This window comes from Puccinia triticina, chromosome 7A (genome assembly GCF_026914185.1).
Source record: "Puccinia triticina chromosome 7A, complete sequence".
Lineage (NCBI taxonomy): Eukaryota > Fungi > Basidiomycota > Pucciniomycetes > Pucciniales > Pucciniaceae > Puccinia > Puccinia triticina.
Window position 1 is genome coordinate 3,107,956 of NC_070564.1, and position 17,598 is coordinate 3,125,553.

The 17,598-nt window shown below is 44.9% G+C and overlaps 2 protein-coding genes across 2 annotated transcripts; both read right to left on the reverse strand.

The window, feature by feature from the left end:
- Positions 1 to 829: 829 nt before the first annotated feature.
- PtA15_7A366 (uncharacterized protein) lies at positions 830 to 2,331 on the reverse strand (the record flags this gene model as incomplete). Its single annotated transcript, XM_053170965.1, has 8 exons — positions 830 to 850; positions 934 to 1,076; positions 1,158 to 1,193; positions 1,270 to 1,659; positions 1,743 to 1,763; positions 1,896 to 1,937; positions 2,046 to 2,057; positions 2,184 to 2,331. The coding sequence occupies 8 exons, from the start codon at positions 2,329 to 2,331 to the stop codon at positions 830 to 832; spliced, it is 813 nt and encodes a 270-aa protein (XP_053022194.1).
- Positions 2,332 to 4,156: 1,825 nt separating this feature from the next.
- PtA15_7A367 (uncharacterized protein) lies at positions 4,157 to 5,839 on the reverse strand (the record flags this gene model as incomplete). Its single annotated transcript, XM_053170966.1, has 8 exons — positions 4,157 to 4,234; positions 4,311 to 4,447; positions 4,530 to 4,571; positions 4,654 to 5,040; positions 5,142 to 5,162; positions 5,294 to 5,338; positions 5,441 to 5,452; positions 5,581 to 5,839. 8 exons carry the CDS (start codon positions 5,837 to 5,839, stop codon positions 4,157 to 4,159), a joined length of 981 nt encoding a protein of 326 aa, XP_053022195.1.
- Between the last annotated feature and the right edge of the window lie 11,759 nt (positions 5,840 to 17,598).

Consider the following 17,598-nt stretch of genomic DNA (forward strand, 5'->3'; position numbering starts at 1 on the left):
TGAGAACCCTAATTCTCCTGCTGGAAGACAGGCAATTTTTCCAGGTGGAGTCATGCAGGTTGGCCAAACCTCACATTCCATGTTGCACCAGCATGGACAGAACTCTGTGCTATACCCCTTTGGGTTATGATCACTTGGCTTGATCCAGTTTGAGGAAGTAAATTGCGTCAAAGAAGAGATTTGCTCCTTGTGTTATGAAAAATGTTGTGGGGAATTTTCTTATTTAAGTAGATGTGGCCCAAAGTAGCTGTTTGCCAAAATATGAGTGAGTTATGTTTTTACTTGTAATAAAACAAATGCTATGTGAAAGAAAAAAAAATGTGTACATGTGATTTAAAGTGTGTTCTGTGATTCTGGGTGCTTTGGGATGAAGTTTTTTTCATGTAATTGTGTATGGAACTACCTTGTAAATTTTATACTAGTTTCATGTACGCTTTCTGATGATGTATACATGCATTTTATATCTGTAATTTAGTCTTTTAATTAGTTTAAACATTTTATATTTTGATTGATCTTACCACAGCAACCATCAAAACCGGAAAAGAGAAATCATCCAGAAATTAAGCAAAATACCATATGCAAGCTCTGAGTTTGAGGAGACAGCAGATTTGAATGCAAGTTGTAGACAATTATTTCAGATTGAAAAGAACAAGATCTGTGCAATATCCATGGTGACAATAGCTGGGATACTAGGCTTAATAGGAGTTTATTCAATTCACAATCTTGATGTGTGCCCAATGAGAGTACTTTTTCTCATGATTTGGAAGGGAGAACATGAGTGGTTTGACTTATTCTAATTGGGTTTTTGACAAATTCGACTAGAGCTTGTTCATGAGGTAGAAGACCAGATCTAGAAATGGTTCGAAACAGTCCCCTGAACTCTTTGTCATTCCCATGGTACTTAAACTTATGATAGAAGATAGCCATGGTTACCAGTCTCCTGTGAGCCGATGAAGAGCCAAATTCTTCACAGAGCTTCTTGAGGTATTTCCAACCATTCTCCGGTGTGGGAGAGGTCATTGCATTTTCAAGATGTTTATCCAGTTCAACAATTTGCGTAAACTTGACTGGATCAACTGAGCAGTAATATTTTAATGATGGCAGAGAGTCAGTATTAATGGGTTCGGGTGTGAGATAGTGTGATGCAATATACGAACTTATCTCTCGTCCAAAGCGGCCCCGAAAAATGAATTCTAATTTGAAAAAGATAGGTCAAGGAGAAATTGTGAGCATTATGATATACCAGGAAGAAATATTGGTAAAACAAACCGTGTTCCCATCTTAAAAAATTTGCTTCGTCAACAGTTATGGCTCCGTGAATGTAGTCAACACATTCAATCATTGCACTGATATCAGGGAGACGCCTTTCAAGATTTCTATACCTCAACTTAAGGCTGAGGAGGCCATACGAGGCAGATACGGCCAGGTGTGATACTACAAATGAGCGCGCGTGTTTAGCTTCGCGTAAAGTATAAGCAAGTATTTTAAGCCATTCCTTCACTCGTTCATCCTCGGCCAGTGGACGATTGTGCAGAATGCTCATGAAACCAAATTGTATCAAATAAGCTGCATATTCAGGCTCAAATGTCTCATCCCGCATGTGTTCGATGAACAGCCTGCGTGGGTCATTTTTGTCCAAATCGCTCTCCTGGATGATGACTGAACCAAGTTTAAATTATCAGCTTCAGACATGATGGGGAATATGATAGCCCCATTATATATGGTGGAGTTCACTTATGTACCGTTTTCGTAGTAATCAATGACTGCCGGGGAACAAGAGCCAAATGGACCAACGAGAACAATCGAGGAGAACAGAGCGGCGGAAAGATCTCAGCAATCGTTGCCTAATCTCAACTATTTCATGTGCACTTTTGAAGCAATGGAGCAGTATTCACGCGCATTCATATCTGCATTCTTTGGTTCTTTCGTGTTTAATTCTAGATAGAGACACATCGCGCTCGAAAACATGAGAATCAGTAGCGATCCTGACAACCCATGATGTCTGGATTAGAGTACTGGAGGTTTCAAATAATCTCGAGGCCTACCTAGACGAGGTCCTGGAGATCCGTATCATAAAAAAACGGTGTTAGTTGTTTAGCAGGACGTGTCATAATGCGAAGAGGAACGAGAGAGAAAAATCTGTGGAAGTTGTTATGGCATGAGAGTAGGGTTATTTTACTTACCTTGAAATTCTGCGCAACGCTTCAGGAAACCTACAACTTGTTCCCTGACTTTTGGAGATTCTGGTGGGGAGATCCAATATTTAAGATTAAACGCTGCAGCGGCTGTATAGGACGAGGAACTGCCAGCCACATCGAGAGCGGGGTCCATCCTGATGATCATATCCATTGCTTCTGTGCCACCTGCCAGTTGCCAGATGAAAGGTGAGCAGCACAGGGCGATTAATGTGGGGAATTGCATCTGTGGTGCTAAGGAGTGATGGGCAGTCGAATGGGTGATGGTGGGACGGGTGGGTGGGAGGGGCTTTTATGCTCATCTCCAGGGCGGTGCCAGCTGCCATCCAGCACTTGTTTGAGGCTGCATAATAACTAACATTTACAAATTGGTTTCAGCCTCAAGCACCCGACTTATCCCCTTTAGCCTCATTATGAGGCAGGGGAGGTCCCCTCGCCGCGCTTTGCTCCCGGAAGCTAGGCGTTGCCATATTGACTGTTTCCAAGCTTCAGTGCTCTCTCTCTAGTGGAGCCAGAAATACCGCGAGGGGAGTCCCAACCTGTTGACCGGCAGGAATCCCTCCCGGTCAACCAGGTCGTGGAGGCTTGTCGAACGGGACAAAGTGGGTTCTGCGGAGATACCGAATTGGCGGTTACGATCGTGCAGCCAAATTCATACCAAGCACCCTTGATCAGCAGAATCTGGATCTGCATAGGTGCAATTACACGATCAGATAACACTGAGACATGTTCGGCTCTTTCATTGACCATCGGCAGATTCTCATCTCCGGCCGAGGCTGAGATTGCGGCCTTCGCGCGCCCGAACGAACCTGCGCGATCAGGCTCCAGAGGTTTTTGCTGTGTCCAGGTTGATTCAATTCAAGGACAGTCTAAAACACGTCGAGAAAATTTTGGTGGGGGAAAATATAGAGCCACTCTAAAAAGCCCCTATATTCTCGGAGCAATTTTTTTGGCACACATTTTTCATGTAGTGCAGACGCGCATGGCACAGTTTTTTTGCAAATTGAAGGTGTCAAAGCGTAACTTGTGCTTCACAGGTCTTCAAAGTTGATATCATAAAATTGCAATGTGTAAAATCATAAAATCATGAAACTTTAAGTGAGACTTTTTACCCTGAATTGATTTTCATTTGATTATCATTTGAAGCAACTTTGAAGCTACTTCGTTGTTTTGCGTCCGTGGTGTAGATCAGACTTGATTCTGTATTTCAAATATTGAAAAAGAGGGGTAGACTTGAGTAGTACCATATAGAGAGCCTCCCCAGCAAGATTCAAAGGGTGGCCTGGACAGTGCTTGATCTAAGACAGAGATATGAGCATAATATGGGCTAACATGTGGATAAAGTATTTTGACTTGAAAATGGACAGAATATGAGCATTACAGATTGGTAATGGATGAAAATCAACATAATGTTGATGCAAAAATAATAAAGAAGACATCACATATGGTGATGGAAAAGATGAAATGGAAAGGGGGGCATAGCATCCCAAATGTGATAGAAGAAAAGAATATGAGTGGATAAGTGAGACTGGAGTTCAATAATAATGAAATTTTTAGAACTGTGGTGCCTTCCGCAAAATGGAAATCATTGATTTGGTCAAAAAAAGATTCAAATATTTTGCTAAGGTGGGGTAGAAAGTGGTGGATTACTGAAAAATTTGGGAATTTGGCAACAAATTGAGTGCTTGGTGTTCCAAGATTTGCAAATTTAATGCAAGTCTCTCCTTCGGATGTCGCGCAACCTCCTTGGCATTGTTAAGTTCGAGTTCGCTTGGAAGTTGAAGATTTGCTGGAAGAGTCTCCTGTGTCATCACATGTATGTAAGTACAACATATCAGTACATCTTTATAGGGATTCAACAAGTATACACATGATATGCTACTCACCTGAAATCTTTCTCTTTTTTGAAGATGCATTTTGTAATTTTGATAGATTTCTGTTGCGAGCTCGCTCGTTTTTTCTTAGAAGATGTAGTCGGGCACGAATTGTTTGAATGAGATTGCGCTCATGTTGTAGAAGATCAGTGCGGTCACAAATTTCTTTGAACAATTCCAGGAACCCTGTATCATTCCAGTATGCAGAGATCTTATGATGAAATACAGCCAGGGTCGCCACTCTCTTATGCGCCGATGGAGAGCCGAAACTTGCACAGAGGGCCCTGAGGGAGTTCCAATCTTTGTCCTCGGATGAAGACATTGCATTCTTGAGCTGGGTTTCATTCTCAATGATTTTTTTGAACGTATTTAAGTCGTCTGGGCATTTCAATGATGGTGGAAAGTCAGCATCAATGATGTCAGCTGCAAAATCTTGTTGTAGATCACTCATTATACAAACCTAAATCTTTTCCAAATGAATTCATATAGTTCGGAAGAATTTCTAATTTGGGAGAGATAGGTCAGTGAAAAAGGTACCGGGAGGAATGAGGCACCAAGAAGAGATATTTAATAATTAAACAAACCTTTTTCCCATCTTGCAGGATATGCTAGACCCAGTTTGAAGGGAATATGCTCAACATACCAAGTCATTCCATCGATGTAATAAGCGAGAATCCTGTCGAGTTTTTGATACTTCAAACGAAGGCTGTAGAGGCCATACAAGGCAGATATAACCATAGATTGCGCCTCTGGGCCTAGGAATTTAGATTGAGACAGGCCTAAAATATAAGCAAGAACTGTAAGCCATTCCTTGACTTGTTCATCCTTGGCATCGTGGTTGTCTAGGATATTTTTGAACCCAAGTTGTATAAAGTGAGTTGGGTATTCATCTGGACAGGCGTCTGCCTGCAAATGACTGATGAACAGCTTGCGTGGGTCGTCTTGGGCCAAATCGTCCAAATTGATGTTGACTGAACCAAGTGTAAATTATTAGCTTCAGGCATGACAGGGAATAGGATAAAGTATAGTAGGTCTCATGTGTATTGTGGAAGGTGTTTGCTTATTCATGTACCTTGAGCATAGTGCAGCCCGACTGGCGGGGAACAAGGGCCGAACGGGACATCAAGAAAATTTGAGGAGAACAGGGGGCGGAAAAATCTCAGCTATTGTCGCCTACTCTGAGTTTCCACATGTACAAATTTGAAGGGATGGATCAGTACTAACGTGTTTTCACATCTGCATTTTCTGGCTCTTCTGTGGTTAATAATGCTAGACAGAAAGATGTTACGGAAAAATATTAGAATGAGTAGAGTTCTTAGCAATCCATGATATCTGGATTAAATTGAGGTGCTGAACCATCTCGAGGCCTACCTGGAAGGGGTTCTGGAAATCCATATGATTTTTTTTTGTGTCAGTTCTTGTTTAGCAGGACGTGTCATAATGCAAAGAGAAACGAGAGACAAGAATCTGTGGAAGTAGGTAGGACGTGAGCGTAGGGCTATTTTACACACCTTCAAGCTTCTTATATGCTTCGCGGTACTCTTCGATATATACCTTGAAGCGGGGAGATTGATCCGGGACAGGAGGGATCCAAGATCCATGATCAAGCGCTGCAACGACTTTGGAGGAAGCCCTTTCTGGTCCCAAGAAACTGTCTGCCGCATCGTGAGCGCGGCCTGTCCAGACAACACTCTCCATCGCTTGTGTGTTATCTACCAGTTGGCAGATGAAAATTGGGAGACATAGGGCAATGAATGTGGCGAATTGCATCTGTGGTGCTAAAGATTGAGAACAAGATTGATGATTGGGTCGAATGGGTCACTTTGGGACGGATGGGTGGGAGGAGTTATTTGCAAATGTGTTTGGTTTTGGAGAACGCTGGCTGGTCGCGTGCATATGGATAAACCTCTCATAGGCAGTGGGTTCTGGTACAGCGGACCCATAAAAGCTTGCGACTTTTGTCGCGCGTTTTGAAACTTTGTGCCGCAGCCGCAAATCTTTTCGCAGCAGAAATGCACCGTGCGCGCGGGCCGTGCTTCGGGGGATCACGGGGGGATATGCCAGAGTGCAGGTGCCTGCAGGCGCCCAGCCAGTCCGTCCCACGACACCCAACCACCATTGCCACCACCACCCTCACCTTCGCCGTTGCTGTCGCCGTCACTGTCACTGTCACCGTCGCCGCCAGATCCACCCGCGCAGATCAATCCCATTCGGCAATTGGACAGTTTAGACAGGTTTGTCTTCCTTTTCTTTTACCTCAAATACCACTTACCTAGCTGACAGCACTCCCCCTTCTCTAGGCTTAATGTATGTCAAGTACAGCGCATCCTTCAAGTACCTTGTTGTTCAGGCGGCCCTTCATGGGAAAAACCTTGCGGAAATCAATGTTGCAAATGGATCCGAGGTCAGTTCTGATTCCTTGCGACGCTGGTGTTCGTTATATGAGACAACGCGAGCTGTTGTCGCCGATCCAGCTACCTACCAAACCAGAGGTCGGCCCTTGGCTCTCAACAACAAAGAAAGGGGCTTTCTCTTGGATATGGTCACCAACCATCCAAAGATATACCTTGAAGAAATCCGGGAATCCCTAATGGAGCAGTGTAACGTTCACATCTCTTTACAAACCATATCAAACGAACTCCATGAACGCCTCCGTATGAGTCAAAAAACAATGAGGAAGGTCAATTCCAACCAAAACCCAATCCAACGCGCACAATACATCATCATGATGGCTAACTACGACCCCAATTGCCTTGTCTTCACCGGTGAGTCCCTTTTTTTCTTTTTTCTTTATCTACATTTTAGCTCATTGAACTTTCTTCCTCCAAGATGAAAGTGGTGTGTGTCTGGACGGCGTAATTCGTACCCGGGGTTGGGCCCCGATTGGCGAGAGGACATCAAGACTTTCGGTGGCGCGGGAAACTCATCGATTCAACTTAATCCCAGCAGTGGCTCTCAGTGGTCTGGTTTCAATTATGACCCAGCAAGAAAATGTCAAGCGGGTTGATTTTGAGCACTACTTAGAACATGCTTTGGTGAGTCTTTCTTTTGAAATTAGCATTAGCTTCTTGTGAATTCATTCTGAATGCCTTGCTCTTGAAGCTTCCAAGCATGAATCCATTTCCAGGACCCCGTAGTGTCCTAGTCATGGACAACGCTCAGATCCATCACAATGGTCGAATCGAGGAGCTCGTTGAGGATGTTGGTTGTCATCTTGTGTACCTTCCTGCCTACTCCCCCGACATGAACCCAATTGAAAAAGCTTTCAGTGTCTTGAAGTCCAATTTACGACGATATGGCGAACTGGACGGTGGCGAAACCGACGGGGAGCAGATTGAGGCCTTCACCAGGCTTATTTTCACCCCTGAGCTCATGCGCGGCCTTTTTCAAGGCTCGGGATACACGGACTGAATTTGTCAATCGTTTCCCGTAAGTCACCCTCTATGACCGACCTCAATGATTCTCATCCTAAGCCTGAGACACCGTATCCCTTTCTAATATCCTGTCTCCACCAGCGTTCTCCGGCCTCGGAAGCTCTTTCTCGTCGTTCTTCAACCAAGCCTTCAGTTCGCAGTCATTGCTCAGCTACAGCAGCTTGATCCCAAACAGTTTCCCCGGTCTCATGGGCACTTCCCGATCATCATTTGACTGCTTGTGACTCCCTTTAGAGCTCGTACTGAGTTGTTGTGTTGCTCCTGTGTCACATTTCTCTGTTTTTTAACCACTTGCACCCAAAAGTCAATTGTTTTTCTTGTCATCATTTCACTGCTCAAAAGACAATCAATACTCTTTTCGTTTCACAAGTCCCCGCCCCCACAGGACGTGTTCCAAGAGTTTCTGATTGCATCTCATCTGTTACTCGATGAAGTGTAACAGGTTCGGCCCTGAGCCAGTCACCAGACGCATCATAAGCGAGGTGGCAGGCCCTCCGTCCTTCACGGAGCCGGTGCCAGCTTGTAGAGTCCCTTCACTGCTTCAAACGGACTGAGCCAGTCACCAGACTTGCATCATAAGCAAGGTGGCAGGCCCTCCGTCCTTCACGGAGCCGGTGCCAGTTAGAGTCCCTTCACTGCTTCGAACGGACAAGCGGTTTCTTCACAGATATCGCGTTCATCGCGGTTTCTTCACAGATATTGCGCTCATCATCCAACCAAGAATTTCGAGCAGGTCACAGCATCAAAGATCGGTACATAAGGAAAGAATCACACAAAATGAAAGAATGAATTGTACATAGGAAAGAATCACAGGGACATGAGGAAAGAATTGCAGAAGGAAAGGGGATAATGACCAAATGAGTTTGAAAGATAAAATGATAATAAAAAAAGAACAAAGTTGATTACTCTCTTTATTGGGTTCTAGACCCCCTCATCAAGTGATGAGTATACTTCTTAGCCGAGTAAGCTATGGATCGGGCCGGACCTTCAGGTATCCCTTTTTCATGGAGCTCTGCCGCAGTGAAAAGCTTGAACATCGTCCAGTGTGTGATCCCAAGGGTGCTCATACCATCATGGACTTCGGGGGAATTGGGATCGACGTGAGAAAATCGGAAGAAATCATCCATGTTACCGATATCGTGTGGCGGAGTTGTTGGAGACACAGCCCGCGCTGGCGGGTCGGGGTTCCTTGGAGCGTTGGCGGTGGGCATATTCATTGAGGTGGTCGGCATGTTTGTCGGGTTGAAGAACATTGCAGGGAAGTTGAATGGATTCGCAACTGGGATCTGCACCGATGGAGGCGGGGGAGGTGGTGGCGGTGGTTCATCGCCCTTGGTCTTATACTGGAACTGGTCTGATCTTGGCGGAACCAGGAGGGTTACTCGAGGATTTTTTCTCTTTCAAAGGCAAAGTCAGTGCAAATTATTGTAACAAAAAATTCAAAAAAAAAAACTTACAATCGCCTTTGCCCACGAAGTTGCTCGGCCCATATTCAAGTGGAAATACTGATCAGGGTTTTCCGGATTGATGTAAACATGGCCTTCGTGACTTCCAGTGAGGTGCTCCGCGGGGCCATGAATATCGTTGAGCTGGTTGACCAATTCAACAGTAGAGGCCGCGGCCTGGGCACCTTGAGAGGGTCCATCGGTTGGATTTGGGGTAGAAGTCGAAGCTCCGCCATTACGAGCTGTCTTGAGGTGTTTGTATGCCGATACTTTCTGGAATTTGTCCAAAAAATTAGATGATGAGTTATAACAGCTTTAGATAGAAAAAAATACAACTTACATTAGCAACAACATTGGGATCTTGCTGGACTAATCAACAGACAATCTGGAAATGTTCTGGAGTGCCCTTGGCGGCCATGAGGAATTGCTGGAATATTTCCGGGGAGTCAAGTCGCTTTTTCTGGGCTGCTGCAAAGGGGCCTCCATGTGGGATGATCAAGTACCAAGTGATCTTCCCATCATCCTCGCGTTCCTGAGCAAAGATTCCAGCGTCCTCATCTTCATCGTTTTGAATTGAGGAAATCACCGCAGCTTTGAAGCTATCGACATTGTAATCACGCGTTGGCCAATTGACAATTAACTTACCAACATCGGGGCTGATTTTTCTGTGTTGTGGGGGATCAGGAACAAGGGTTCTTCGCTTGCGAGAGTTGCTAGGAGAAGGTGGGGGAGAAGCGGGGAAAAAGAAGATGAAGTCGATCCCAATTGGAACCTCGGGGCGGCCAGAGGTTGAGTCTGAACGAGGGCGGTGTTGGCTTTGTTGAGAGTTGGTTAGCTGGCTTTGCTGAGAGTTGGCAGTTGATGTGATTGATCGGACCGTGGCTGGTGATACTGGGCCAAATAGTGATGGGTCCAGGACAGATTCTCTTTGCTGGCTTTGCACAAAGGCTGCACGGCGGCGATTGCGGAGTTCGACTAGATGTGCGGTTCCATCAAACAAGCCCGGCACATGGCGCTCTGAGGGTGGGGTCAAGGGGTGATGGAACCATTCTTCATATTCGGATGGAGAGATAGAACGACCGTGTGATTCGTTGTTCATCCTGAAGAGAGGCGGATGGTTTGTGTGGGTTGGATCGGCAGGAGAGGATCGATTTGACAACCGGATCAATCTGAACAGGGTTTACGGTGATGGTGTCGGGCTAGTAGTACCAGAAATGTATGAGTTGGTGGTGGCTGATGAACAAGCAAGAACCGAATAGACTTACGTGGGCAGTTCCAAGTGTCCCGACCGAATTCTTCTGGATCGGGAGCACTTAAATCTTTCCAAATTGACGACCGAATCAATCTGCACGGTTGGATCTGGCGGTGATGTTCACGGTGACAGTGACGGTGACGGCGACGGTGACGGGGACGAGGACGGCGGCGGCGACGGTGAGGTGGTGGCGCTGGTGGTGGGGGGGGGACGGCTGGCCGCTCGCTTGCGGGTCAGCAGGCATGGTGCTGATCCCCCCGTGATCCCCCGAAGCACGGCCCGCGCGCACGGTGCATTTCTGCTGCGAGAAGATTCGCGGCTGCGGCACAAAGTTTCAAAACGCGCGACAAAAGTCGCAAGCTTTTATGGGTCTGCTGTATCTAGTTGTTTCAGGCGAAGAATTGCACATTGGTTTCAGCCTTCAAACCTGACACTGCCGACTGATCATGCCCACTCGCATGAGGCCGAGGGCCGGGAGGTACCCTCGGGACAATCAACAGTGGGCCGCTACGCTAAACTACGCTATTTTAGCCCTAAAGTTTAGCGTAGCGGCAAAAAGCGCCAACCTTTTTTGAATAGCGTTAGCGCACTGTTAGCGCCGCTACGCTTCGCTAATTTTCAGCGGCGCTAACAGCATACCAATTTTTGTTTAGCGTTAGTGCCGCGCTACAGCCGCTACGTTGCGCTAAGGCGCTTTTAGCGGAAAAAGGCACTTTTTTGCCGCAAAAAACGCTTTAGCGCAGCATAGCGCGCGCTCTTTTGCGCCTTGCGTGCTTAGCATTAGCGCAATTGCGCGCATCTGCGCTAACGCTACGCTAAAAGCTAAAATAGCTTTGCATCCTTTGCGCGTAGCGTTAGCGCAGATGCGCGCAATTGCGCTAACGCTACGCTAAAAAATAGCGCATTTGCGCTGCGCTAACAGCTATGTTAGCATAGCTGACCCACTGTTGGGACAATGCCACGCCGCGGATCTCGTATAGGGAACTGTAGCGCTTGTACTAATCAGAGGGCCTTCTCGGACGCGCGGGACGAAGAGTTTCAGCATCCTCGCTCTAGGGGAGCCCAGGAAGTTTCAGAGGGAGGCGGGTGAAACACCGCCGGGCGCCTCTCGCGGAGCGAGCCTCTGAAAGAGGGGCTTGTGTGTGAGGGGCCCCCTATTACTCTTACTGCTTTAATGGCTATGAATAGACTCAAGAGAGACTATCGCCTACGTTCAGATGTAATAAGGGTAGTTTATCCTCCTAGGAGAAATAAACTCTTGAAAGGGATTGATTAAGGAAGTCTTGAGATATGATTTCTTTCGGATAATGATAATGATGAAAACAAAAATATCGCGATGAAGAAAAGAAAGAAGAGGGGAGAAAGGAAAACATCTTCTAGTAACTATGCTCGAAACAAAAACACATGCGCATAACAAAACAATAAGATGAAAATTAATACATGCCATCAAAAGAACAAGTCATAGCGGCATACGAAACTACATAGCGTCCTATAATTCATCAATCAAATGGAAAACGTTACAAATAGGCCTAACCTTGTACCCGCGACTCTCCCGTTGTTTTCGCCAGTGGCTTGGTCTTCTTTTTCTTCTTGTTACCAAACAATTCCCCATGAAGCAACTTGAAGGAATCAAGAGAGCACTTAACTGAATCCGCAATATGTTCCTCCGCCACCCACGTGTCGTTCGCCACCGTCGCGCCCTTCCAGGAAATTAGATATTCAAACTTACCTTTCTTCAAAGACCTCACATCAAGAATTGCCTTCATCAAGGACCAATCGACAATCTCCGCATCCCTGTAATATTTTTCTTTTATACCATCCACGACTCCTCGATCCACAATACTATTTGGATGTACGTACTTTACAATCAGTGACACGTTAAATACCGGGTGTAATTTAGGGTATTCCTTTCCAATGTCTAATTCAACCGCATTCGGACCTACCATCTTCTTTACATAAAACGGCCCAATATACCTGTAATCTAGTTTTGAATTCAACCGCCGCGATTGAATAAACTTTTGCAGAAGTAGTACCTGATCTCCCTCTAAATAAACCGGGGAAGGCTTCTTACCCGTATTGTAATACATCGCCTGCTTCTTTCGCGCCAAAGCTAAACATTCCAACGCCTTCTCCTGCGTCAGCTGCAAATCCAAAATGAATTCATCTAAATCCTTTCGGCCCAACGACTCAGTCATAATGTTAAACTTGGGATGATGGCCATATGAGAAAAAAAATGGGGATACCCCTAAACTTGCCGAATCCAAATTATTTATAGAGAATTCCGCCATATCCAAGCACTTGTCCCACTTATCTTGATAATAGGAACAGAAATGTCTCAAATAATCTTCTAAAACTTGATTCATCCTCTCCGTTTGGCCGTCCGTTTGTGGATGATAAGCCGTCGACAATCCGGACTGTATGCTGAGAGAATTCATCAATGCTTTCCAAAATTCACTCACAAAAGTAGCTCCTCGGTCGGAAATAATCTTGTCCGGAAGGCCATGCAATCTAAATATGTGCTTCCTGAAAAGACCTGCTAAAACCGCCGATGAAGACGCTTCTTTACAAGGAATAAAATGTGTTAGTTTACTTAATAAATCAATAACTACCAAAATAGAATCAAACCCCGCCGAAGCAGGCAACTTAGTAATCATATCCATACATATAGTACTCCACGGCTTGGGGCTAGGCACCAACGGAATCAGCTGTCCATCCCGCGCTTGCCTTCGCGCTTTAACCCGCTGACACGAGTCGCAAGACTTTACATAAGACGCAACCATCTGTCCCACCGCCGGCCAAGAGAACGTCCGCGTTAAAGTAGATAATGTACGCGCTACTCCGGGATGGCCCACCGTAGGCGCATCATGATACATCCTAATCAGCTTCAACCTGAGAGACGAAGGAACAAAAAGCCGATCTCGATGGAAAATCAACCCGTCAACCTTCTTTACATCCTTGCCTAACAAATCAGAATCAGTATAATGACGTGTAAAATAATCCAGTAACAACTGATTTGGACGTTGGAAAGCCAAATCATGTATACCGTGGAAACCTACCACACTAGTCGGCAATAATTCTTCTACCGCATCCATGGGGACCATCTTATCAATTATAGATTTCGCCTGAGGAATCTCTGACCGCATACCTACAAAGTCCTCCCGCCTACTCGGCGCATCAGCCGGATTTTTATTACCTGAAATATGATAAATAAGCATGTTATACCTATCCAACTCCAAAGCCCACCGCGCTTGCTTCGGAGATAAATATTTAGCGGTTTTAAAGTACAGAAGATTTGAATGATCAGACAAAATTTTTACCGGCTCCTCAGTCCCCATCAACCAAGCGCGCCATTCTTCGCACGCCTCCACAATGGCTAACAATTCTAAATCAAAAATCATCCAAGAACGTTCTCTATCAGTCAATTTTCTTGAAAAATAACTCACTGGTAACAATCTCCCATCCTTGTCTGGTTGGCTTAACACCGCCGCAATCGCGAATCCCGAACTGTCCACATGAACATACCTGGATTTATCAAAATCAAAATGAACCAACAACGGCTCATTAACAAACAAAGATTTCAGCTTCTTGAACGCTCTAACTGACTGTTCCGTCTTCCACCCAACCCTATCTCCTGTGTCACCCTTGGTCAGCGAAGTCAACGGCCCCGCGACATCGGAAAACCGCGGAATAAATTTTCTGTAGAAGTTCGTAAATCCTAAAAATTTGCGTAATTCTTTGAGGTTAGAAGGGTAAGGCCAGTGATTTATTGTATCCAACTTCCGAACGTTCATCTTCAAACCTTCCTGAGTTATATCAAACCCTAGAAAAGTAACTTTAGCGCTAAAAAACTCACATTTATTCAAAGAGGCCTTCAAAGAATACTCTCTTAACTTCGACAAGATATTCCTTAAATCCATCAAATGTGCCGCTTCTGTTCGAGAAAAAATTAAAATATCATCAATGTAGACAAAACAGCAGACATCTAAATACTCCCGGAGAACATGCTGTATAAACCGTTGAAAAGTTGCCGGAGCATTAGCTAATCCAAAAGGCATGACTTGATATTCATACAAACCCCAAGGCGTCCTGAAAGCCGTCTTCCATTCGTGCCCAGGAGCAACCCTCAAGAGATTAAACGCCGCTTTTAAATCTATTTTCGACAGAAACTTACAACCATGAAGGTTATTCAGCAAATGTGAAATCACCGGCAAGGGATAAGAATCCCTGATCGTCATATCATTCATCAACCTGTAGTCAACACACGGGCGATTGGCCTTCCCGTCCACCTTAACATAAAAAATGGGAGCGGCTGCAGGAGACGAAGAGACCTTAATAAACCCCTTAGCTAAGTTGTCATCAATGTATTTCTTTAAAGACTCTCTCTCGGTTTTACTAAGATTATACATCTTACCAAAAGGTGGGATAACATTTTCCTTAAGATTCACTTCACAATCAAATCCTACGCGATGTGGAGGCAAAGAAGCCAAACTATCTGTTACAAATACATCAGAAAACTCTCTCAACAAACATTCTTCAGGAGATCTATTCACAGCCGAAACAAAAGAAATACAACCATTAATAACTATGTCGTTATTCTTCCCGCCAATAAAGGTGTTAGTATCCTTTAACCAAGTCGCACCCAATATGATCTTCGCCGAAGAAAGGCAAGTAACATTAAGCCGAACCTTGGATTCTAAAAATTTTCCATCAATGATGGGAATGAGAAGCGAAATATCTACATAAGACGTAACATCTCCAGAAATAGCCATTGAACCATCGAACGACCTGATAGACAACGGCTGAGGAAGTGAATGAGTAGTTAACTCCTGTGAACAAATCAAACGGTCGTCAATAAAGGAATTTGAAGCTCCGGAGTCAACCAGAACCATAACATCAACGGTATCTCTACGCTTGACAATTAATTTGCCATCAAAAGTAGGATGATTACTTGAACTTGAAACCTTAACATGATAAAAGGGCTTACATTCATCAAATTCTTCTTTACTTATCTCGCGATTAAACAGCAACTCCGCCACCGTGAGCGTCTCAGCCGAAATAGAATCAACGTATCGGACCCCGGCATACTCCGCACCAGCGTCCTGTTTCATTGGGATCGAAGGGGCCGAAGTTGAAGCAATCGGAGGTGGCTGATTCCTTTTCTTCTGCACCGGTTGATCCACAACCTCCGAAAGTGACTCGCGCTTCTTGCCTTTGTCACCGTATCGAGAACAAGAAAAATCCGACCGATTCCTATCCTCCTGCAAGGCGCCTCCCCAACTTTTCCAAACCGAGAGTAAAGCTTCCTTCGATAACCATTCATCTTCTGGTCGAGGGCAACCGCGCTTATGATAATGTTCTTCATCAAATTTCTCAGCACAACGAATACACAAGGAACGACGCTTAGCCTCCTCTCTCCAAAGTGGGAAAGTGAAACCTGCGTCCGCTGACAACATGTCAATATCCATTGGAACTTGTTGAGTTGGCTTAGTTGAGGGAACCGCCGCAGAAGGTTGTACCGCCACTCGATATTCAATTCTAGGTGCTGGCGCCGCCGAACGTCGATGACTCAAATTCGCAACATCCCCCGCGTCCGGAGCCAATTCCACCGCGCGCTCTTGCTTTTCTTCTAAAGTCTTGATAGAGGTCCAATTTCCACGAATGACCCCACAGTCATGAATCTTAGGATTGACGCCAGATTGATACAGAGCAACTAGCGTTGATTCGGAAAAATCGACCAAGTGTAAAAAGGAGTTGAATTCGATGTTGAAGTCCGTAATCGTCTTAGATCCTTGACAAAGCGCAGACAATTTATCTTGAGCTTCTTCCCGTTCTTTGTGATTCGAAAAAACACCCTCCAAGGTCTGGAGAAATGTCTCCGCATCTTCGAGAATTTTGATGACGAAATCCGATTGAGAAGAAGCCCGAATTGGATCGATTCCCAACGCCTCTGCATTTTTCTTCAATATCCCGCGCCACCAATTATAAGAAGGACAGTCATCCCCCAAATTACCGGAAGCCGCTCAAAAATATGAAGCGATCCAGAGAATTTTCTGTCGATCAGACACGAAGTGATCGGGATACTGAGCAAAGGTGTCTCGCATTTTTGAACAGAATCGATAAGTTTCTTTAATGTTGCCGGAGAAATAAATATGAGAGAAATGGGGGGGTTGAACACTGGATCGTACTACGTTACGCGAATGAGATGGATCCTCCAAAACCGCAAGCCGAGACTGGACAGAGTTTGAAACCGTATCCACCGAGTTACGAACCTGAAGAAATTCCTGGGCGTAATGGTTTTTCATTCTTGTGAAGTCATTAGCAAAAACGAGCAATTGTGACAATTCTTTAATAGATTCATCATTCCGACGCATAGTTTCCTCATTTCTTCTCGCCTGGAGTTGGAGCGTTGCAATCGCCTGAGAATTCACCAAGATTGTCTGATCCCTATCCGGGAGCCTGTTCACATCTAACCCCGCAATGAGACCGGACACGTCGTCCTGGTGATGCAATCGAGATCCAGAAGTCTGTTGACGCGGAGTCGGCGACGTGGCAATTGGAAGAGATTCAATGGGTCGTGGTTCAAAATTGTCCGGAATCGGGCCCAACGGAGGAAGTGATCGTTGAGCGTTATCAGAAACCATAACGTTTGGTAAAGGGCTCTGAAAGGGAGTGATAAAAGGTTGAGCACTCTGATGAAAAAACGTATTCGGGGAAGGGGAAGCGGGAAGGGGTGAATTGGGCAACGACATGCGCAAAGGGAGGTTCAGAGAAGAGTTGTCCGACATGCTTGATAAGGATTTAAGTGAGGAGAATGAAAACTTCAACCAGTGTGATCGAGTCGTGAGTGAACCAAAAAAAGAATCAACACCGAATACTTGAACGAGTCGATCTTAACAAAGTCGGAGGAGTTGAATTTTCAGAGTTGCAACTGTAATGGAGAGCAAGGAAACCAAGATTTTGACCCGAGCGATAATTGTAATGTATATAGACTTAAAACTTGAGTTTAACCGGAGAAAATTTTGAAAATCGATTGAAAATCGAAGAAGATCGAAAAAGGTTGTTGAGGTAGAACTTTTGAACTCTAATCTAAGAAGATCGCGATATAATTGTGAGGGGCCCCCTATTACTCTTACTGCTTTAATGGCTATGAATAGACTCAAGAGAGACTATCGCCTACGTTCAGATGTAATAAGGGTAGTTTATCCTCCTAGGAGAAATAAACTCTTGAAAGGGATTGATTAAGGAAGTCTTGAGATATGATTTCTTTCGGATAATGATAATGATGAAAACAAAAATATCGCGATGAAGAAAAGAAAGAAGAGGGGAGAAAGGAAAACATCTTCTAGTAACTATGCTCGAAACAAAAACACATGCGCATAACAAAACAATAAGATGAAA